General features: G+C 47.4%; 1 protein-coding gene across 4 annotated transcripts in view; it reads right to left on the bottom strand.

The window, feature by feature from the left end:
* PAPOLA (poly(A) polymerase alpha) overlaps positions 1-24,424 on the bottom strand; it is a 277,966-nt gene that overhangs the window by 200,606 nt on the left and 52,936 nt on the right. For all 4 annotated transcript variants that reach the window (XM_030215241.1, XM_030215240.1, XM_030215239.1 and 1 more), the window contains exons 3-4: positions 22,564-22,630; positions 21,397-21,478 (exon numbers count right to left, since the gene is read on the bottom strand). In XM_030215241.1, the coding sequence (XP_030071101.1) occupies positions 21,397-21,478; positions 22,564-22,630 (149 nt within the window). The remainder of the gene's footprint in view (positions 1-21,396; positions 21,479-22,563; positions 22,631-24,424) is intronic.

Consider the following 24,424-nt stretch of genomic DNA (forward strand, 5'->3'; position numbering starts at 1 on the left):
TGGGTAGTTGATAAAACCCTAATAGTTCCAACACCCAAATATTTTTTTTATTTACAGCATTTATATCCCACATTTTCCCACCCATGGGTATGCCCAATGTGGCTTACAGTAATTTACAGAAGCATACATCAAATCTACAAACAGTGAATGGAATTGTAGGGAAAGGAACAAGTGAGTAACAGAAGAGGTGGGAAAATAGGGATAGAAAATAGAATTCAATGGGTGGCAGTGCAGGGCAAGAGCGTAAGCCTTTCCAAATAAGTAGGTCTTAAGGTATCCTTTGAAGGTCGGATGATTTTTATTTATTTATTTTATTGCATTTGTATCCCACATTTTCCCACCTCTTTGCGGGCTCAGTGTGGCTTACAATATAAGATGAATGATGGAAATACAATTCGTTACAACTTGTTTATGGATTACATTGTGAAGAGTTATGTGAGACAATCAAAGTGTCGTTAAGGAATATAGCAATGGAACAAAACTTTGAAACATAGGAAGTGATCAGGGTAACTTTCACGGATCTAGGTAGACCGTTCCACAGTAGTGCACTAATATAGGAGAAGGTGGTGGCGTAAGTGGTTTTATACTTGAGGCCACTGCAGATTGGGTAATGCAGATTTAGGTACAAACAACCTTGTCTGTGAGAGTTTCGAGGTGGTAAGCTGACGAGGGCGTCCATATACGCAGGGGCTTCACCATAGAGAATTTTATGCACCAAAGCGCAAATTTTAAATGTTATTCGGTCCTTTACAGGGAGCCAGTGCAGTTTCTCACACAGTGGCCTTGAGCTTGCAAACCTCGATTTACCATAAATGAGCCTAGCAGCTGTGCTCTGGGCAGTTTGTAATTTTTTCAGGAGCATGGCTTTGCACCCTCGATATATCCCATTACAGTAATCAAGGTGGCTAAGGACGAAAGACTGAGCTAAACCTCGAAATACTTCCTTAGGGAAGTAAGGTTTTATGCGTTTTAGCTTCCAAAGAGAGAAGAACATTTGTCTGGTGGTAGAGTTCGTTTGCTGCTCCAGAGTTAAGTGTCTGCATTGATACCTGAGCACCTTCTTTTGATGTGCCCTTCATCAGACAATTGTCCAGATATGGAAACACATGAACTCTCAGTCTGCACAGCGACACTACAACAACAGCTAAGCACTTTGTGAACAAACCTTTGATACAGATACTTCCGAGTCAGAAGTATGTGGGTGTAAGCATTCTTTAAAGTCGAAAGAGTGCGATCACGTGATGCTATGCTTAAAAGCAGATGCTGCTTGCTGGTTCTCCTGGGCCCAACTGCTCTAACTTCCCTCCCACGTTACTAATCCCAGCTTTGCACTGCATTATCAGTGAGATTTGATGTTAGGGGACTGATCGATGGTGCTTTGCTGTGTGTCCTGGTTTGGATGGCACTGAAAGGGGCCCGTAAAGGAAGAGAGCTCCAAGCCAGCAGATGTTAAGATGGCAGCCCTGCAGAGCCAACCATCCCCAAGCATCAGTTCAGCGTGGACAGCCAAGATTGTGACAAAGGTTACCACAGCGATGGATGCCTCACTTTACCAACTGTTAAAGCCCATTGCAGATAAGATAAACTTGGTCTCTGACTGCATGGCTAAGCTGCATCAAGAATTTAGCTCGACTTAGCAGTGCATAGATTACTTAGAAACCTCTGTTCATCACCTTGAAAAACTCTCAACGTACTGAGAATAGATTCAAGCAGCTTGAAGAAAAAGTAGTAGACTCTGAAAATCATTCAAGGAGAAAACTTGTGGCTGATTGGCTTACCTGAGGCCATTCCAGAGGGAGATCTTCGTGGATTTCTGGAAAACTGGTTGGACATCACCACAATTGCGGGGCCTCTGCACATCGAGAGGAAACATCGCTTAAGCCGCCACCATGACACTAATGCCAGGCCCAGAGAGGTGATAGTAACTCTTAAATTTCTATCACAAATAAGAAATTTTGAGGGCCCTGCGATTACGCAAATCGTTCACCTATGAGGGACAGCGCATATTTTGTTTTCAGGATTATTCCACCAGAGTGGAAGCGTAGAGGAAGGACTTCAGTCCAATATGTAAGATTTTGAGAATAAGATCTGCTTCGCACTGTTGTATCCAGCACGCCTGCGAATTGAACACGAGGTCACAGTTCCTGGAGTCTGTGCCAGAGGCAAGGGAATTTCTGGGCCGCACTGCAGCATCTTGGGAAACTGTTTGAGATTTGGAGGACTCCCTGGAGACACTTCCCCTTTGGGGGCCAGGGGATTCTTTGCTGACTCCAGTCCTCTTTGAAGTGGCATGTTATGGAGGCTTTGGATGTACTTTTCGGCCTTGATCCTGTTACTGGAAGTCCTCACTGGACCTTGGATTTGTGACTATAATAAAGCAAGATTGTTTTTGGCCATTCTTTTCTGGAATCCATCTCTCTCTCTTATTAGGAGATGGGTGTTTTGGGTTTTGTTTTGTTTTTTTAACTCCCCCAGAGTACTGTGCTTTTTTTTAATGTATGCTTTAGGACAAATAATGGCCAACAAAGTTCTAATCTAGTCTTGTATTTCTGCTGCTGTAAAGACCTCACGTTTATTAGATACTACTACTACTAAACATTTCTAAAGCGCAACTAGGGTTGCGCAGCGCTGTACAGTTTAACAAAGAAGGACAGTCCCTGCTCAAAGGAACTTACAATCTAAAGGATGAAATGTCAAGCTGGGTAGTCTAGATTTCCAGAGTAGAGGTAAAAGGTTAGGTGCCGAAGGCAACATTGAAGAAGTGGGCTTAGAGCAAGGATTTGAAGATGGACAGGGAGGGGGCTTGGCGTATGGGCTCAGGGAGTTTATTCCAAGCACAGAGTGAGGCGAGGCAGAAAGGGCTCTTTTTTTTTTTTTTGGGGGGGGGGGGGTTGTTTTGTTTTTTTTAAATGCTCCGATACTGTCACTGTTTAGGTAGTGAGAAAGAGTATGAAGTGAATGCAACTTTGTTATCTTAGACATAGTTAAAATTGTTTCTGGATTGCAATTTTTTTTTTCTTTTTAGTATGTGTGAAAAGTTACTATAAAAGTTGTGGGGACTCCCCCCCCCCCCCCTCTTTTTTTTTTTTGAGGGAGGTGTTAAGTGCTCACTCCCCATTGGGAAATCTTGAGGGGGGACTTTGGGTTTGGATATGTGTTTTTCTTTTGCTTCTCCATGGATAATGGAGACAGGTGTGAAAGAGGGGAGAGGAAAGGGATATATATATATATATATATTTTTTTTTTTTTTTTTTTTTTTTTTTTAAAGAGTTGTGGCTGGGGATTCAAGCAGATGGGGTGCATCGTCCCAGCCAGCTACCCCCATCTAAACTAGCCTGTCTCATTTACTGGCTGTGACAATGCCCCAGTATCATATGATACCTCAGTGGTGTTAATGTACAGGAGGTGAGCATTTTCAAATGAAGGAAAACTCTGGAATGAGGAGGCATACAATAAAGTTAAGAGGATATAGGCTTAAGAGAAATCTAAGAAAATACTCTTTCGTGGAAAGGATGGTGGATGCGTGGAACAGCCTCCCAGTGGAGGACATGGAGACGAGGACTGTCAGAATATAAGAAAGCATGGGACAGGCATGTGGGATCCCTTAGGAAAGGTAGATTTAGTGATTACTGAGGATGGGCAGAATGGATGGGTCACTTGGCCATTATCTGCTGTCATGTTTCTATGTTATAGTGAAGTGAAGATACACAGCTGTAAGCAGGTATTCTCCGAGGACAGCAGACTTCTTATTCTCACAACTGGGTAGACGTCAACCCTTGCGTGCCGCCTGGTTCGTCAAAATGCCATAGAAAACTCGAGCAGTTTTTGGAGTGTGAGCAGCGCTCCAGCGCGCATGCGCAAGTGCCTTCCCACCAGCAGTGCAAACGCGCCAGTTCAGTTTAATACAAAAGCAAAAGATACCAAACAAAAATATAAAAGGAAAAATCCTTGGGGAGGTGGGCGGGATTGTGAGAATGAGCAGCCTGCTGTTCTCAGAGATACCTGCTACAGGTAAGTATCTTCACTTTCTCAGAGGACAAGCAGGCTTGCTTCTTCTCACAAATGGGGAATCCCTAGCATCCAGACTCACCCAAAACAACAAACATTGGTCAATTGGGCATCACAACGGCGAGGAGTTAACCTAGATTAATCTGAAACTATACACAAACTAGATGATAGTGCAGCCTGGAACAGAATACAACAGGCCTAGGAGGGTGGAGTTGATTCTAGACCCCTAACAGATTCTGCAACACTGACTGCCCAAACCGACTGTTGCATCAAGTATCCTGCTCAAGGCAGCAGTGAGATGTGAATGTGTGAACTGAACACGTCGCAGCCTTGCAAATCTCTTCAATAGAAGCTGACTTCAAGTGGGTTAACGACACAACCATGGCTCTAACATTATGAACCGTGACATAACCCTCCAAAGTCAGCCCAGCCCGGGCATAAGCGAAGGAAATGCAATCTGCTAACCAACTGGATATGGTGCGTTTCCCGATGGCAACCCCATCCTGTTGGGATCAAAAGAAACAAAAAGCTGGGCGGACTGTCCGAAGGGCTTGGCCTGCTCCATGTAAAAGGCCAACACTCTCTTGCAGTCCAAGATGTGCAAGCTGCTTTTGCCAGGATGGGCATGAGGTCGGGGAAAGAATGTTGGCAAGACAAATCGACTGGTTCAGATGGAACTCCGACAGCACCTTCGGCAGGAACTTAGGGTGCGTGCGGAGGACTATTCTATTGTGATGAAGCTTAGTATAAAGGTGAATCCACTACTAAGGCTGAAGCTCAATGACCCTATGAGCTGAAGTAAAAGTCACCAAGAAAATGACCTTCCAGATAAAGTACTTGAGATGGCAGGAATTCAGTGGCTCAAAAGGAGCTTTCATCAGCTGGGTGAGAATGACGTTAAGATCCTATGACACCGGTGGAGGTTTGACAGGGGGCTTTGACAAAAGCAAACCTCTCATAAAACCAACTAAAGGCTGTCCAGAGATAGGCTTACCTTCTACATGCTGATAAGCACTAATTGAACTAAGGTGAACCCTTAAGGAATTGGTCTTGAGACCAGACTCTGCTAAGAGAAGGTGGTATTCAAGCAGGGTCTGTGTAAGACAAAAAAGGGGGTCTATGGCCTGTCACACCAGACGGCAAACCTCCTCCATTTAAAAAAACATCTTAGTGGAATCTTTCCTGGAAGCCAGCAAGACCCGGAAGACACCTTCCAAAAGATCCAAAGAAGCGAATTCTACATGAGTTCCCCATCCCAGGAGAGATGCATCCGTCATCAGAACTTTTTACGGCTGAGGAATTTGGAATGGAAGTCCCAAGGTCAAATTGGACTGAATTATCCACCACTGAAGAGAGCGCATAAGCTCCAGAGACACTTGGATGACATCATCTAGACTTCCCATGGCTTGGTACCACTGATAAGCCAGGGTCCATTCAGCAGATCTCATGTGCAGGCATGCCATGGGTGTAATGTACACTGTGGAAGCCATGTGACACAACAATCTCAACATCTACAGAGCTGTGACCTGCTGCGATGTCCGAACCTTGGACACTATGGAAAAAAGGTTGTCCGCACGCGTCTCCGGGAGGTAGGCTCGGACAGTCTTTGTATCAAGAAAAGCTCCTATGAACTCCAACTGTTGAACCGGATGGAGATGGGACTTGGGGTAGTTGATAACGAACTCTAGTATTTGCAACACCCAAATAGTCATCCACATGGACTCTCGTGCACTCTCCTTTCATCAAGATAAGGGAACACATAAACTCCCAAGTCTGCGTAGCAACGCTGCGACTACTGTAAAGACCCTGGGAGCTGACGCAAGGCCAAAAGGCAACACGCAGTACTGAATGTGATGTGTTCCCAGCGAAAACCAAAGATACTTCCAGTGGGCTGGAAGTATCGAGATGTGTGTATATACATCCTTTAAGTTCAGAGAGCATAGCCAATTGTTTTCCTGAACCATGGAAAGAATTGTGCCTAGGGAAACCATCCTGAACTTTTCATGAACTAGGAATCTGTTCAGAGCCCTTAGGTCTTGGATGGGACACATCTCCCCCGTCTTCCTGCACAAAAAAAGTACATGGAATAGAATCCTTGCCCTTCTTCCCCTGGTGGAACGGGTTCAACCGCATGGGCCTTTAGAAGAGTTCCTCTAAAAGTACCTGCTTGTGCTAAGAGCTGAAAGAATGAGCTGTCGGTGGACAATTTGGAGGTTTGTAAAGCAAATTGAGGGCATCTCCGAGCCACACTATTTGAAGAACCCACCGGTCGGAAGTTATGAGAGGCCACCTTTGGTGAAAAATGTTACCATCCCCCCAACGGCAAGTCATCTGTGACGGACACTTTGCGGCTATGTTCTGCTGGAACCAGTCAAAAGCGTCCCTTGCTTTTGCTGGGGAGCGGCCAGGGCCTTGGGCGCATGCTAGCGAGCTGCAGAAGTGTACCTACGCCTAGAGTAGGAATAGGGAGCACTTCGTGACATACTTAAAAACCTCCTGGATGAGGAGGCAGTTATAGAAGATGCCAGGCAGGAGAGAGAAGACATAGCATCAGTATGCTTCTTGATTTGGTCAGCGACCTCCTCGACCTTCTCTCCCCCAGCAACAGGCATTCGCCAACCTCTGCTGAACAGAATGTTCTAGGTCAGAAACATGAAGCCATGAGAGTCTGCGCATTGCTATACCTTGGGCACAGATCCTGAATGCCACGTCAAAGGCCCTGTAAGTGCCCCTGGCCAAGAACTTGCGACACGCCTTCTGCTGATCGACCAGCTGGTGAAACGGCTTTAGCCTGTTCCGGAGGGAGTGCATCAACCAAGTCCGACAGCTGCCACACCAAGTTCCGCAAGTACATGCTCATGAAGAACTGGTATAATTAGATACGGGTGATGAGCATAGAGGTCTGATACATCTTTCTCCCATAAGAGTTCAAGGTCCTAGCTTTTCTGCATGGAGGAGCCAAGGCATAGTCCCCTGACTCTCTGAAGAGCGGCATCCACCACCATGGAATCGTGAGGTAACAGACCTTATCAAGCCAGGTTCCCCATAGATCCTATACTGGGTATCAATTTTCTTGGGGACCACAAGGACAGAGGGGACACCCAGTTCCTAATGAGGACTTCCTTGAGTACCTCATGAAGAGGGGTCAACACTGCCTCCTTAGGAGGGGACCTGTAATCCAGGACATCAAGCATTTTAGCCCTGGGCTCATCCTCCACTTCTAAGGGGAATGGAATGGCCTCAGCCATTTCCCGTACAAAAGAGGTGAAAGAGAGGCTCTCAGGTGGAGACCGTCTCCTCTCAGGGGGTGGGGGAAAGCTCAGAAGGAATCCCATAGGAATCGTTGGAAGAAAAGTACCTGGTATCCTCTTCCGATGAGCACTGCTTCTCGGTGTCGGAAAGCACCTCCCTCAGGGAGGTCCAAGACCGAGCCCGCCTTGATGCTGAGGACCCATGTCCTCGACAGCGACGTCAAGAAGCCGGTTTCCGTCTCGACTGCGGTGAAGCTTCCTCCACCGACGTTGAGGTGGTGCCGGCCTGAGTGAAAGTCAACAACAGGGCCACAAGCAGTGCCAGTGTCAGAGGCTGCACCGCGGGCTGACTTGGCAGGGCTGCAGCAGGAGGTATGGCAGGTGCAAAAACCCCCGATAGTGACGCAAAACGCTGCATAAGGCTGTCCAGAAGCTCAGGGAGCAAGGCCAGATGTGCTCAGAAGGCCACCATCGGTAAAGACTGCGGGGCTGGCTGGGTAGCAGGCTGCAGAATCGCAGGGGCCGATGCAGAAGGATCTTGGCTGCCTGGAAGTGCATGCATCGGCATCTTCTGTATGGTGGGAGAAGCGATCCTCCTGGCACTGACACTTATCGGGTGCCAAATACCTCGGTGCCCCGGAACTCCCAGCAGCGAGTGTCGATGGAGATTGGCGACGTTACTTCTTGGCCTTTGCCTGATGCACATCACTCATGCTCCGCGGAGTCAACGAGGATGACGTAGAATCCTCACGTCGCCTCAGGGTCAGGTCCGACGATGGACGGTCCCAGGGGGCCTGCATGGCAGGAGGCCTCAAGACAGGTGGAGAAACACTTGACGCCTCAGCTACTTTGAGACCCCGAGTCACTGCTACCAGTGTTTCGGGGTCTCAAAGCAGCCATTACCCGGTGCAACATTCGATGTCGACACCGACGCCTCCGACCTCCATGCCAGAGAACCAGACCTGGCCCCCTGGAGGTGGGTTGTTTTTTCACCCCTGGTTCTTCTCTCCTTTTAGAGTCCCGGTTGCTGCCTGGTCACAGCAGAATCCCTACAGTCTGTTGTGGTGCTCAGTCTCAGATCAGCCAGGAAGTACCTTGCAGCGGTACAAAGTAGAGGGTCACAGGTTTGTCAGGGGTTGGCGGCACAGTACCGTGAAGTCGTCCATCAAGTGAGTTAGCTTCGCTGAAGCTGTGTTGCTGTTTCTTCTAGATCCTAAGAGCCAGTGACTCCATGTCTGCTAGGAACTGGTTGGTGTTGCCACCGTGGCGGTCCCAGTTCAAAGTACTGCTTTTTGTGGGCACAAGAGTTGGAAGCCGTGTGTGATCTTGGTTCAGCGGACAATAACTGAAATAGCTCAGCTTACACCTTCACCATACAAGTAATCTAATTTACTTATGAGAATCCTGCCAAAGGCTTGGGCTTATGCCATGAACTGGACGCCAAGCAGTCCAGATCTTCTTTGAACAGCTGCTGCTGTAGAAAAAGTGCATGAAGAGGAATACTGCAAAACTGCAGACCCATTGTCTTCTTCATAAGGTGAGAATCAAAAACACTAATGGCCAATCTTCTGCAGATCACAGAGGAAATAAAAGAGGTCAAACGGCACATCTAGACACTCAACAATATGCTAAGTTCCCAAACCATCCAGGAGTGTCCAGGCCCTACTGGATTCAACACACAGTACTGCATACTGTCCCCTTAACAGTTAGGGAAGACAAAAATTCTGCTTTAAGAAGAACTCCAGCTAGGAATACCATCATCTGCTGGAATGGAGGTCTCTAAGGATACTGCTGGAACTTAGCCATCCACCTCCCTCAAATTAGCTGTTCCACATTTACCTGGGTAGCAAACAGAGTGCAAGCAGTTTGCTGACCAGCTCACTGTGCTTAAAAACCTGAATGGCCCAATAAAAAGGGAAAATCTTGCAGGTTCCCAGGTTTTCTCCATGATGGGTTCTCACACTGAGATAGGACCCCGAGAGAAAATTGCCATGCTCAAGGACCCCAAAGTCCAGAAATAAACTTAAAGGCATTCTACTATCCATCATAGCTACACTAATGAAAGGCTCATTCCGATGGTCACCGCAAACACATGATCCTCCAAAGGGCCCAAAACTAGGCAGTAAATGTTGACTGAGTAACATTCAAGTTCCCTTAAGACTAGATGAAGAAAGGAAAATCCTCTTGAGGCAGAGGGGGTAAATACTATTTTATTTATTTATTTAGTTAGTTGCATTTGTATCCCACATTTTCCCACCTATTTGCGGGCTCAGTGTGGCTTACAATACATTGTAAATGATGGAAATACAGTTTCTTATATTACATTACGATTATGGGTTACATTGTGAACAGATAAAGGAAGACAAGGTCAGATCAGTCGCCTTTGGGGCGTGGAAACTAAAGGATATGGTGTAAGGGATTTAATACGCTGATCGAATAATAGCAAGTGAGCGATGGGGTAGACAGTTTTTATCTGTGGGTAGATATTGAATGGGAGAGTACGGGGACGTGGGTTACGTGGGGTAATATCTTGAGGCATTGTTGTGATGTATATGGGATTTATATGTTTTGCTCCTTGCGGTATGTTTTGTCAAAGAGATATGTCTTCAATTGTTTGCGGAAGTCTGTCAACTCGTAGACCGCTCTCAGGCCGCGTGGTAGTGCGTTCCAGAGTTGCGTGCTCTTGTAGGAGAAGGTTGAAGCATGTAGTCCTTTATACTTTATGCCTTTGCACTTAGGGAAGTGGAGGTTGAGGAAAGTTCTGGATGATTTTTTGGCGTTTCTGGGTGGCAGGTCTACCAAGTCGGACATGTATGCAGGGGCTTCACCGTGGATGATTTTATGCACTAATGTGCATATTTTAAAGGTGACACGTTCCTTAAGTGGGAGCCAGTGTAGTTTCTTGCGTAATGGTGCTGCACTTTCGTATTTTGGTTTTCCGAAAATGAGTCTGGCCGCTGTATTCTGAGCTGTCTGAAGTTTTCTCATTATTTGTTCTTTGCAGCCTGCGTATAATGAGTTGCAGTAGTCCAGATGGCTTAATACGCGTGATTGTACCAGGTTGCGGAAGACAAATCTTGGAAAGAATGGTTTTATTCTTTTCAGCTTCCACATGGAGAAGAACATCTTTTTTGTTGTGTTGTTCGCGTGAGTTTCAAGTGTAAGGTGGCGGTCGATTGTTACTCCGAGGATTTTTAAATTTTCTGAAATTGGCAAATTTAGTTTAGGTGTGTTGATAGTAGTAAATTTTGTTGTATTGTATTGGGATGTTAGTATGAGGCATTGAGTTTTTTCTGCGTTCAATTTCAGTCGGAATGCATCTGCCCAGGTGTTCATGATGTGTAGACTTTGGTTGATTTCGTTAGAGATTTCGTTGATGTTTTGTTTAAAAGGAATAGATATCGTTACATCATCGGCATATATGTAAGGGTTAAGATTATGGTTTGATAGAAGTTTTGCTAGTGGGGTCATCAGTAGGTTGAAAATTGTTGGTGAAAGGGGAGATCCCTGCGGTACTCCGCACTCAGGTGTCCATGCAGCAGATGTGGTTGAATTTGATGTGACTTGGTATGAGCGTGAGGTTAAGAATCCCTTGAACCAATTTAGGACATTGCCTCCGATGCCGAAATATTCAAGAATGTGTAATAGGATTCCGTGGTCAACCATGTCGAAGGCACTTGACATGTCAAATTGTAGGAGGAGTATATTGGAGCCGGTTGCTATCCGTTGCTTAAATTTGGTCAGTAGGGTAGTTAGTACTGTTTCTGTGTTGTGATTCGAGCGGAATCCTGATTGGGCATCATGCAGTATTGAGAACTTGTCGAGATAACTTGTGAGTTGCTTGGTTACTACTCCTTCTGTTATTTTAGTTATTAGTGGTATGGATGCAACTGGTCTGTAGTTAGTTAATTCACTAGCGTTTTTCTTTGTGTCTTTGGGTATTGGGGTGAGTAAGATTTTTCCTTTTTCCTTTGGGAACAGACCGTTTTGTAGCATGAAATTCAGGTGGTTCGTTAAGTCTGATATGAATTGATGAGGAGCTGATTTCATGAGGTTACTTGGGCAGATGTCTAATTTGCATTGGGATTTGGCGAATCTTTTAAGCGTTCTAACGATAAGGTCTTCTGACAATACTTCAAAATCGGTCCAGATCCTGTCTGCTGGGTGTATTCCGTCTTCAGGGTCTAGACAGTTCAGGAATGTTGAGTATTCGGTGGGGCTAGTGGGTATTCTAAGTCATAGTTGTGTGATTTTCTCTTTGAAGTATTTCGCGAGGTCGTCAACCCCTGGTATTTCTTTGTTATTGTTTATGACAGGTGAAGTGTCTAGCAGCTTATTTACAAGGTGGAAGAGTTTGTGGGTGTCTTTGTAGTTTGGTCCAATCATAGTTTTGTAGTGTAGTCTTTTAGTCTGTTTTATGGTGTATTTGTATTTCCTCCGAAGTGATTTCCATGCATTCAGTGTGTGTTCATCTTTCTTTTTGATCCATGCGCGTTCTAGTTTTCTAACTTGTGTTTTCAGTTCTTTCAGCTCTTCGGTGAACCATGGATTTGATTTTTTCCTGTGCGATGTTCTGGTTTGGATTGGGGCAATTGTATCTAATGTTGTTTTACATATGTTATCCCATTCTAGGAGGAATTGTACGGTGTCAGTGTTTAATGGCCGTTCATTTTGGTAGACCTGTTGCCAGAATGATGTAGGGTCTATCTTTCCTCTCGTAGTGTATGTTCGTTCATTTTTGTTGACTGCGTTTGTGTGTTTTTCGCCAGAGAAGGGAGATATGTGCTTTATAGTGGTCTGTCCATGGTGTGGGTATCCATCTTGTGTCTGTGAGTCGGATAGCTGAATCTTGGTCGAATTTGTGTGTCCTTTTTCGTGTGTTGGTTGGGTGTTTGGAGCGTGTAGGTCCCAGAGTTTCAGGAATTCTTTACATTCTAGTGTGTTTTTTGAAGTGTCGTCTTCGAGATGTAGGTTGATGTCTCCTATAATGAAGATATTGGAGGCCGAGACACATGTGTTCGAGATTAAGTCCATGAGTTGCGCTTGGGAGTTTTTCCATTTTCCTGGTGGTCTGTAGAATAAAATTGTGTTGAGGTGTCCTTGTAGGTTCGGATGATTGATTCTTGTAGAGGCTATTTCGAGTTGTGGTGAGGTGGATTTACCAGTAGTTGTGATGGTGAACTCGGATTTGTAAATTATGGCTATTCCGCCACCTCTTTTTCCATTCCTTGTCCAGTGGTTGATTTTGTGATTTGTCTCTACTGATCACCAGTGTAGCCTGGAACAAAGGCTGCAAAGTTTGAAGAACTCAAGACTCCGAGTATCACCCCCCACTCGAGTGGCTCAAAGCTGCAGAGTTAAGAGCCAGGAATCCAATTTGAACCAAGGCTCCGCCAAAAAGGATGACAAACACACAGGTGCCAGCTCTGTGGGCAGTGAGTGCTGAACACACCCAATATTGAGCAAACTTTTTCATTGTCCTCAGGCAGGGATAACAGGTGGTAACAGGTGGTGTGTTTAGCACCCCCCCCCCCCCCCCCAAAAAAAAAAAAACCCACACACACACAACTGTTTTTGAAAACGTTTGACATCTATATTGAGATACCCATCCAAGGTTTATAAAATTTCTTTTATTAAGCTGACCTCCCCAGCAGAAGAATTAGACCTGGGAAATCACTGTAAGGTCCTCAGCCCTTTATGATTTTTTTTAAATACAGTATAACAATTTAGGAGAAAAAAAAAAGGCACTCCTGCCCTCAAGTGCCCCTGAATTTCCAACTGGTGCAGGAAAAAACAGCAAGGGCAGAAATGGATTTTGTGATTGCAGAGAGATTCTGACAGAAGACCAACCAAAATGGCTGCCACTCATGATTTCTTAAAGAAACGCTTGGAACAAAGAAAACATCAAGGGAAGGTGTAGCTGTAGGACAAAAGAAAAACCTGCTTCTGTTCTTGCCTGCTCATTGCAAAATCAGAATAGCAGTAGTACAGGATGCAGCACATATAACCCCCTGGCTGCTTGCACAATGAAAGTAGAAATTTGTTCCTCCTGCCTGGGTCTCAAACAGAACACAGAGAAACATCCAAAGGTCATGTCACACTTAAGCCAAAGAGCCAAAACAGCTATTACAACCCCACACTGTGGTACTCAGATTCCAGCAAATTAAGCCAGATGCAGTGGTTCTGGTGCTCAGAATTCAGCAACCCAACAGAACTCCCTCCAGGCAGAGGCAACACATGGTAAAATTATGTATAATCATACCTGATAATTTTCTTTCCATTAATCATAGCTGATCAATCCATAGACTGGTGGGTTGTGTCCATCTACCAGCAGGTGGAGATAGAGAGCAAACTTTTGCCTCCCTATATGTGGTCATGTGCTGCCGGAAACTCCTCAGTATGTCGATATCAAAGCTCCATCCGCAGGACTCAGCACTTAGAGAATTACACCCACGAAGGGACACTCTGCCCAGCTCACCACCGCCGAAACGGGGGAGGGGAATTAACCCAGCTCATCCCCACACAAGTAGGGGAGGGGAATCCGTCCAGCTCATCCCCGCGGAGCGGGGGAGGGACACCACACCCGCCGATGCGGGGGGATCTGGCTTATCCTGCAACCGCAACCGCGGGAGGAGCTGACTGACCCTAACACCGCCGAAGCGGGAAGGGTACAAAGCTGCCCTACAGCCGCACGAAGCGGGAGGGAGTGCCGGCAGAAATTTAAGTCTCAATCCAGCCCCGTAAAACGGAGGGGAGAGGAATGCAGCAGCTCACTGTAACACAAACTCGTCTTAACTCTTGAAGAATCCAAGTGAAAAAACTTGAACACGAAGTCTTTCTGAAGTAACTGAAGACTAAACTTGAACCTGAAATGCAACCAGAATAAAAACAGTACAGATATCTGGGAGGGGCTATTGATTGATCAGCTATGATTAATGGAAAGAAAATTATCAGGTATGATTATACGTAATTTTACCTTCCATATCATCAAGCTGATCAATCCATAGACTGGTGGGATGTACCGAAGCAGTACTCACCCAGGGCGGGACATTGAAATCCCTGACCTCAACACTGAAGCTCCAAACCGGGCCTCCGCCCATGCAGCCACAGTCAAACGGTAATGCTTGGAGAATGTATGAGCCGAAGCCCAAGTTGCCGCCTTGCATATCTCTTCCAAGGAGACGGATCCGGCCTCTGCCATCGAGGCCGCCTGAGCTCTTGTGGAGTGGGCCTTCAGCTGGATAGGCGGCACCTTCCCCGTGGCCACATAAGCCGCTGCAATGGCTTCCTTGACCCATCTTGCCACTGTAGGCTTAGCAGCCTGCAGACCCTTACGAGGACCTGCACACAGGACAAACAGATGATCTGACTTCCGGAAATCATTGGTCACTTCCAAGTATCTGATGATGACTCGTCTCACATCCAGATATTTAAGAGCAGAGTACTCCTCTGGGTAGTCCTCCCTATGAAAGGAAGGGAGACAGAGCTGCTGATTCACATGGAATCGAGAAACAATCTTGGGCAGGAAGGAAGGCACTGTGCGAATAGTCACTCCTGCCTCAGTGAACTGCAGAAAAGGCTCTCGACAAGAGAGCGCCTGGAGCTCTGAAACTCTTCTGGCTGAAGTGATAGCCACCAAAAAGACTGCTTTCAACGTCAGGTCTTTCAGAGATGCCCTCGACAAGGGTTCAAAAGGCGGCTTCTGCAATGCTCTTAGCACCAGGTTGAGATTCCACGCAGGCACCACTGAGTGCAGAGGAGGGCGCAGGTGATTAACTCCCTTGAGAAAGCGCACCACATCTGGCTGCGAAGCCAGGGAAACACCCTTCAGGCGGCCCCTGAAGCAAGCCAGAGCCGCTACCTGGACTTTAAGGGAACTGAGCGACAGGCCTTTCTCTAGACCTTCTTGCAGGAACGCCAACACTGAAGAAATTGGAGCAGTGAAGGGAGAAAGTGAGCCTGCTTCACACCACGCTGCAAAGATACGCCAAACCCTGGCGTAAGCAGTAGAAGTAGAGCGCTTCCTCGCTCTCAGCATAGTGGCGATGACCTTGTCTGAGAAGCCCTTCTTCCTCAGACGCTGCTGCTCAATAGCCAGGCCGTAAGACCAAAGGGGGAGGGATCCTCCATCACCACGGGACCCTGATGCAACAGGCCCTGCTCCACTGGCAGCCGCAGAGGATCGTCGACTGAGAGCCTGATCAAGTCCGCATACCAGGGACGTCTGGGCCAATCCGGACCCACCAGGATTACCCTGCCGGGATGCTTTGCCACCCGGTCTAGCACCCTGCCCAACATGGGCCAGGGCGGGAACACATAGAGAAGCTCTTGAGTCGGCCACTGTTGGAGAAGAGCATCTACTCCCAGGGATCGAGGGTCCCGTCCTCTGCTGAAGAAGCGCGGCACTTGGCAATTGGCCGATGACGCCATCAGATCTAGGCTCGGCTGGCCCCAGCGCTTCGTGATGTCCAAGAACGCCTGAGCAGATAGCTGCCACTCTCCGGGCTCCAAGGTATGGCGACTGAGAAAGTCCGCCTTGACATTCATGACTCCGGCAATGTGGGCCGCTGAAAGCTGCTCCAGGTTCGCTTCCGCCCACTGGCATAGATTCATAGCCTCCTTGGCTAGAGGGGCGCTCTTGGTACCTCCCTGGCGGTTGACATAGGCCACAGCCGTGGCATTGTCCGACAGAACCCGTACCGGTTTCAACGCCAGTACCGGGATGAACTCCAAAAGCGCCAACCAAATGGCTCTGAGTTCCAGGAGGTTGATAGACCACTTTGCCTCTGCAGGAGACCAGAGTCCCTGCGCTGTCCTTCCCAAGCAGTGGGCTCCCCAGCCCGACAAGGAAGCGTCCGTCGTGACGACAATCCACTCTGGGGTCACCAGAGGCATTCCTGCAGACAACTTGTCCATCTGCATCCACCAGCTCAGCGCCTTGCGCACTGCTGGGCCCAAGGGAAGGCGCACAGCATAATCCTCCGACACCGGAGTCCAGCGCTGCAGCAGAGAGTGTTGAAGTGGTCTCATATGAGCCCTGGCCCAGGGCACTACTTCCATCGTGGCCGTCATAGAGCCCAACAGCTGCACATAGTCCCAAGCCCGAAGAGGAGAGGCTACTAGGAACTGGTTCACCTGAGCCTGAAGCTTGACAATCCGATTGTCTGGCAGGAACACTCTGCCCACTTGGGTGTCGAATCGAACTCCCAGATACTCCAGGGACTGAGTGGGGCGCAGCTGGCTTTTCTCCCAGTTGATGATCCATCCCAGGGAGCTCAAAAGAGCAACCACCCGGTTCACAGCTTTGCCGCACTCTGCATAAGAGGGGGCTCGGATCAACCAGTCGTCCAGATAAGGATGGACTTGTACTCCTTCCTTCCTCAGGAAGGCCGCGATGACCACCATTACTTTGGAGAAGGTCCGCGGAGCAGTAGCCAACCCGAACGGGAGGGCTCTGAACTGGAAGTGTCGGCCCAGTACTGCAAAACGCAGGAAGCGTTGATGAGGAGGCCAGATGGGAATATGCAAGTACGCTTCCTTGATGTCTAAAGATGCCAGGTACTCCCCTGCCTTCACTGCCGCTATAACAGAGCGGAGAGTCTCCATGCGAAAGTGCCGAACTTTCAAGGCCCGATTGACCCCTTTGAGGTCGAGGATAGGCCGGACAGAACCTCCTTTCTTTGGTACCACAAAGTAAATGGAGTAACGTCCCTTGCCAAGCTGATTTTCTGGCACCGGAACGACCGCCCCCAGGCGGATGAGATTGTCCAAGGTCTGCTGCACTGCCACAGCTTTGACCGGAGACTTGCAGGGAGAGAGTACAAACCCGTCTCTTAAGGGTCGGCAGAACTCTAGCTTGTAGCCGTCTCTGATGACTTCCAGCACCCAAGCGTCTGAAGTTATTGTGGTCCACTCGCCCAGAAATGAGGACAGCCGTCCTCCAATCTGCACTGGGGCGTGGACCAAGACCCCGTCATTGGGTACGAGACCCTGGGGGAGGACCGGAGGGAGCACCTCCGGGACGGCGGTCTCTGCGAAAGGAACGCTGCTTGGGGGAGAAGGTCCTCTTAAAGGAAGAGGAGGCAGAAGAGCCCGACCTGCCCGGGCGGTAACGACGGGCTTCCTGAAACCGTCCTCTGGAGGTACCGGGGCGAGCACTAGCTCGAGCCCTGACTTCTGGTAACTTCTTGCCCTTAGACGTGCCGAGATCGGTCACGATTTTGTCCAGCTCGACCCCAAAGAGCAGCTTGCCTTTAAAAGGCAATCTAGCCAGGCGGGATTTAGAAGCGTGGTCAGCAGACCAATGCTTCAGCCAAAGCCACCGCCGCGCAGAGATTGTCTGAGCCATGCCTTTAGCTGAGGCTCTCAAGACATCATACAGCAAGTCTGCCAAATAGGCCAAGCCCGATTCCAGGGCCGGCCAATCATCCCTCAAGGAAGAATCCGAGGGGGAAGCCCGCCGCACCATAGTCAGGCACGCCCTGGCCACATAGGAACCGCAAACTGAGGCCTGCAAATTTAAAGCAGTAGCCTCGTAGGACGACCTTAAGGCCGCCTCCAATCTTCTGTCTTGGGCGTCCTTTAGGGCCGTGCCACCTTCCACCGGCAACGCCGTTTTCTTAGTCACCGCAGTGATTAAAGAATCCACGGTAGGCCACAGATAGGCCTCACGTTCACTCACAGCCAAAGGATAGAGGCGGGACATAGCCCTAGCCACTTTAAGGCTCGCTTCTGGGACATCCCATTGAGCCGAAATTAAGGTGTGCATAGCATCATGCACGTGGAAGGTTCTAGGCGGGCGCTTCGTCCCCAGCATAATGGCAGAGCCAACAGGGGCTGAGGGAGAGACGTCCTCCGGAGAGGAAATCTTCAAAGTGTCCATGGCCTGTAGCAACAGGTTGGGCAAATCCTCTGGGCTAAAAAGCCGCGCTGCAGAGGGGTCATCCGCTCCAACCGAGCGGGGATCCGTCTCCTCCAAGGAATCCGCAAAGGACCGTTGGGAGAACTCCGATACGCTGCCCTCATCTACATCGGAGGAGACAAATTCCTCCAAGGCCTGGGAATCAACCCGAGGGCGTTTACCTCTGGGAACCTCAACCTCTTTACCAGACGAGGGAGCAGGGGCAGCGTTGTGCATGAGGAAGGCCTGATGCAGCAGCAAAACAAACTCGGGGGAGAAACCCCCCAGACTGTGCACTTCCGCAGCCTGGGCAACAGCCCTAGACGCACCCTCAACCGGCGCTCGCAAGAGCGGGGGAGAGACATGCTGCGCATCCAAGATGGCGTCCGGCGCGACACTCCGCAAAGGAGCCGCGCGGGAAGAACGGCTCTTAACTTTAGCCGCTTTTGTGCCGTCGCCCAAATTAAGGGCATTCATGGCATTAATGTCTCCAACCTCAAGGGCGGCCCATGAAGAAGCCGTCCGAGCCGCGTGGCCGGCCAAGATGGCGGAGGCGAGGAGCGGGGGATGGGCGTTTATGGCGGGAAAAACCGCCACGCCGGAGGAAGGACCGGGACATTCATCGGTCACGAAACTGTCACCCAACAAGGGCGAATCAGGCTTGAAGACCCCCGCATCCCCTCTAGAAGCGCTCCAGCGATCTGGGGAGCGACCCTTTGCGCCCTCGCCCTCCGACGCCATATGCCACGAGGAGAAGAATCGGGGAACCCCCTGCCCGCTATAAAAAGGTAAAAATTACCTGCTGTCCGCTCCGAGCTGTAACGACCTGGTGTCCCAGTGAGTAGCTGCAATAGACGCTTAAATAAACGTCGAAATAAACGCCTTTAAGGATGTTCAAAATTTTTTTTTTTTTTTAACGGAGCCAGCAGGAGGGGGGAGAAAAGGAGGGACCTGGCACCACCAGGTTTGCACTTGCTCAAAAGAGCCCTCAACCCCAGGCACTCAACAAAACCTAAAAATTAGGCTTGGAGGCCTAGCCAGAGCTGCTGCTGTGTGTGACCACCACCTGCTGAGATAGAGAACATACTGAGGAGTTTCCGGCAGCACATGACCACATATAGGGAGGCAAAAGTTTGCTCTCTATCTCCACCTGCTGGTAGATGGACACAACCCACCAGTCTATGGATTGATCAGCTTGATGATATGGAAGAGACCAATTCCCGATGTCTACAGCTCACAGTAAGTAGAAAAAAAATCCTGTTCGTGCTCTGTCAAGCAATTCTTTTAAGTTGCAACAGATACAATACAAGAAGGGGAGGATGGTGCTCAGTATTAGCACATGAAAATTTAAATCCCCCTTTTTTCTTTTTAAAACGCCGATTTAACCCTTCCCCCCACCCCCCCCCCCCCCCCCCCATGTTCAACTTTAACTCAGTTCTCCAACAGATCCAGGATTTGGCCTCACATAACAGTACAGGAGCTGCAGTTTGCCTGTCACCATCTGCTGGACAAAGAAATATTGAACACTGAAGGCTGTAAGATGCCTTTACTGGTCAAAGAAAACAGGACTATCTTTTTTTCTCTATCTTCATCTGCTGGTCAACAAGTACAAACCACAGGTTCTGGATTGGTCCGGTGAGAGTGCTATGGAAAATAAAATTAGCAAGGCCCAACAGCTGTAATGGTACCACTGGCTACAAGCAAAAATCTGATCTTGAGAACTGATGTAACTGAAATCAACACACAATGATGCCATTAAAAACATTTCCAATTACAAGATGTTGTGGCCTGGATTCTTCTGTAGTAAAAAATCAGCACTATGGATACCAACATGCAAGAGAACCCAGTTTAAAAGTCTCCTGCCAGTAAACTGTGTCATCTAGAAACATTGAGTTTAATTATTTCTTCAACCATATGTCCACGTAAATTACTGAAGTTTTACTTCCCAAGATGGCAAAATACATCTAGATCAGCATTTCCCAACTGTATGCTATGAGACACTGTTGTAACTTCAAACCAGATCAAATGAACCATGCAAAAATCCACCTCTTCATAATGTTCAGGTCCAGACACATGGGCTCTGTTCTTAGCATTTAACTTCAAAAACGCTAGCTGCGATATAAATGTGTGAAAGCTCCTTTCTGAGAAAATGCTTAGTCAAACATGCTTCTTTCCTTATGTATGAGACAGGGTATAGGAATTAATGGAAAGCATACAGAGCAAGGATGATGTAACATAGTAGATGACGGCAGAAAAAGACCTGCACAGTCCATCCAGTCTGCCCAACAAGACAACTCATGTGTGCTACTTTTGTGTATACCCTACTTTGATTTGTACCTGTGCTCTTCAGGGCACAGACCGTATAAGTCTGCCCAGCACTAGCCCCGCCTCCCAACCACCGGCTCTGGCATAGACCGTATAAGTCTGCCCAGCACTATCCCTGCCTCCCAACCTCCAGTCCCGCCTCCCACCACTGGCTCTGGCACAGACCGTATAAGTCTGCCCCGCACTATCCCCGCCTCCCAACCTCCAGCCCGCCTCCCACTACCGGCTCTGCTATCCAATCTCGGTTAAGCTCCTGAGGATCCTTTCCTTCTGAACAGGATTCCTTTATGTTTATCCCACGCATGTTTGAATTCCATTACCGTTTTCCTCTCCACCACCCCCCGCGGGAGGGCATTCCAAGCATCCACCACTCTCTCCGTGAAGAAATACTTCCTGACATTTTTCTTGAGTCTGCCCCCCTTCAATCTCATTTCATGTCCTCTCGTTCTACCGCCTTCGTACAGGCCTGTTCTGTGCAGAATACATATTGCACAGAGCAACTCATCTCCTGATGAGCCCCCTGCTTTGATTCATTCCACCATCTTACTCCCAGCCTTTGACCATAGGAGTCTAGGTCTGCACTATCTGTCCAGAGAGTTTGGTACACCATGGCCTTGAAAAACGCTGATCTAAATAAAGGCTATTTTGCTGAAAAGATAAATTATGTGCATGTACAGAAGCAACTGAAGTTTACCCAGATTCTATGAGAAAACATCACTATCAAAGGTAATTTTTTCAACCAGATTTTATTTCAACCCTTCAAGAATTATTTTTAAGTCATTGCAACCTGCAACTGTATACAGTCTGTACTAAAGCTGTGCAAAAAAGGTCTAGCTATCGTTAGTAAAACCATATTTATGAAGCTATAGAAAATTATAACATTCAATTTACAATAAGAAAAACACACTGTACCTTTTGTGTGCACACCTAATCTGTAGGATCCAAACGTAAAAATTTTCCCGCCAACATTTTCTATTACAGACTGTGGAAGATTCTAGATGGGATAACCATACAAGGTAATTACAATCCAAGTAATACATGGTATGAAACAGATTGATATTTTTGAAATACTTGGCCTTTCAAATAAAATAAAAACCTCTTCTCTAAACAAAGATTAAGTATTTGGAGTCTAAATAAATGTGACCCACAACAAAAAGGTACTAAAAGCAGGGTTACAAATAACAAAGATAAAGGTTATAAATGTTTGGAGGGCTAAATCTGAGCAACTTTCATTTTTGAAAGTTTTGCATACTATAGGGTTAGAAGAATGGGCCTGTGCAATTTCACAACTTTCAGGTTTTTCATGTTATACAGCCTAAAAAACTACAAGTGTAATTTCTGGAGTTAATTACCTTTTTTATTTTTAAAATTAATACATTTCTCATTTTTTAAAAGACATAATTAGTCCTTACCAGACACTGAAATTTTGCAGGACTATGCAGTTGATATCTATCTTGTGGTATAAATAAGTCACGTAGCCCATTTCTGGTATCTTTTCATTCAGCAGATCACAAATATCTAGAAGATTTCTTTAAATTCCTCTCATTCACCTAATCTAGCTCTTCAGTGCAAACATACATACTTTAAACTCATAGTTTCTACTTATATGGTAGGGTTAGCATTTCAACGAGTAAAATTAAATGAACAAAAGCCCCAAGTAAAATCTATGAGCAAAAATGCTTCCTTCAAAATCAGAGACAGGATAGTGACTAATGACAATTTTTTTTTTGTTACTGCCCTGGCCATCGTATTTTTCACCCAAAAATATTAGTCAGGAAATGAACTATTCAATGTTTAATAAATACCTAGCACTTTCCAGTCTGTAAGGTTGCTTTTGATTTTATTTTAATTATGGTGATTTGAGAAGTGCAAATTTGACTTTGGGTGTTTACAGATTAAGGAAGCATTTTATTGCATTTGGGTGTTATTTGTATTATTGATTTGTGCTTTAACATTGTAAACATCTTTGGGAGACTTATTTAAAACCACATCAGCAGTCTAGAAGTACAATAGATTCTACTTGTTTATTCAGCAAAACAAAGTTAATGACTTGAACAATAAGATACATATAAAGCATACCTTGGCTTCACTGAGTTCACGTATCCATTCTTTAACCAAGTTATTTAATTTCCCCAAAATTAAAATCCTGTAGACAAAGAATCAGAATATAAGAATATACTAATACTTAAGGAATCAAATTTTTGTATCAACACATTGTGGTAAATTAAAACTAAGGTTCTGCTATCCATCATGGCTCCAGAAAAAGACTGGATCCTTCGTAGACATATATAGCGAATGCTACATACCTGTAGAAGGTATTCTCCGAGGACAGCAGGCTGATTGTTCTCACTGGTGGGTGACGTCCACGGCAGCCCCTCCAATCGGAAACTTCTCTAGCAACGTCCTTTGCTAGTCCTCGCGCGCCCGCGCGCACCGCGCATGCGCGGCCGTCTTCCCGCCCGAAACCGGCTCAAGCCGGCCAGTCCAGTATGTAGCAAGACAATACACTTCAAGGGAAGACACAACTCCAACGGGGAGGCGGGCGGGTTTGTGAGAACAATCAGCCTGCTGTCCTCGGAGAATACCTTCTACAGGTATGTAGCATTCGCTTTCTCCGAGGACAAGCAGGCTGCTTGTTCTCACTGATGGGGTATCCCTAGCCCCCAGGCTCACTCAAAACAACAACCATGGTCAATTGGGCCTCGCAACGGCGAGGACAAAACTGAGATTGACCTAAAAAATTTACCAACTAACTGAGAGTGCAGCCTGGAACAAAACAAACAGGGCCCTCGGGGGGTGGAGTTGGATCCTAAAGCCCAAACAGGTTCTGAAGAACTGACTGCCCGAACCGACTGTCGCGTCGGGTATCCTGCTGCAGGCAGTAATGAGATGTGAATGTGTGGACAGATGACCACGTCGCAGCTTTGCAAATTTCTTCAATGGAGGCTGACTTCAAGTGGGCTACCGACGCAGCCATGGCTCTAACATTATGAGCCGTGACATGACCCTCAAGAGCCAGCCCCGCCTGGGCGTAAGTGAAGGAAATGCAATCTGCTAGCCAATTGGATATGGTGCGTTTCCCTACAGCCACTCCCCTCCTATTGGGATCAAAAGAAACAAACAATTGAGCGGACTGTCTGTGGGGCTGTGTCCGCTCCAGATAGAAGGCCAATGCTCTCTTGCAGTCCAATGTGTGCAGCTGACGTTCAGCAGGGCAGGAATGAGGACGGGGAAAGAATGTTGGCAAGACAATTGACTGGTTCAGATGGAACTCCGACACGACCTTTGGCAAGAACTTAGGGTGAGTGCGGAGGACTACTCTGTTATGATGAAATTTGGTGTAAGGGGCCTGGGCTACCAGGGCCTGAAGCTCACTGACTCTACGAGCTGAAGTAACTGCCACCAGGAAAATGACCTTCCAGGTCAAGTACTTCAGATGGCAGGAATTCAGTGGCTCAAAAGGAGGTTTCATCAGCTGGGTGAGAACAACATTGAGATCCCATGACACTGTAGGAGGCTTGACAGGGGGCTTTGACAAAAGCAAGCCTCTCATGAAGCGAACAACTAAAGGCTGTCCTGAGATCGGCTTACCTTCCACACGGTAATGGTATGCACTGATTGCGCTAAGGTGAACTCTTACAGAGTTGGTCTTGAGACCAGACTCAGACAAGTGCAGAAGGTATTCAAGCAGGGTCTGTGTAGGACAAGAGCGAGGAGCTAGGGCCTTGCTGTCACACCAGACGGCAAACCTCCTCCACAGAAAGAAGTAACTACTCTTAGTGGAATCTTTCCTGGAAGCAAGCAAGACGCGGGAGACACCCTCTGACAGACCCAAAGAGGCAAAGTCTACGCTCTCAACATCCAAGCCGTGAGAGCCAGGGACCGGAGGCTGGGATGCAGAAGAGCCCCTTCGTCCTGCGTGATGAGGGTCGGAAAACAC

Source organism: Microcaecilia unicolor, chromosome 9 (genome assembly GCF_901765095.1).
Source record: "Microcaecilia unicolor chromosome 9, aMicUni1.1, whole genome shotgun sequence".
In the NCBI taxonomy this organism is placed as follows: domain Eukaryota; kingdom Metazoa; phylum Chordata; class Amphibia; order Gymnophiona; family Siphonopidae; genus Microcaecilia; species Microcaecilia unicolor.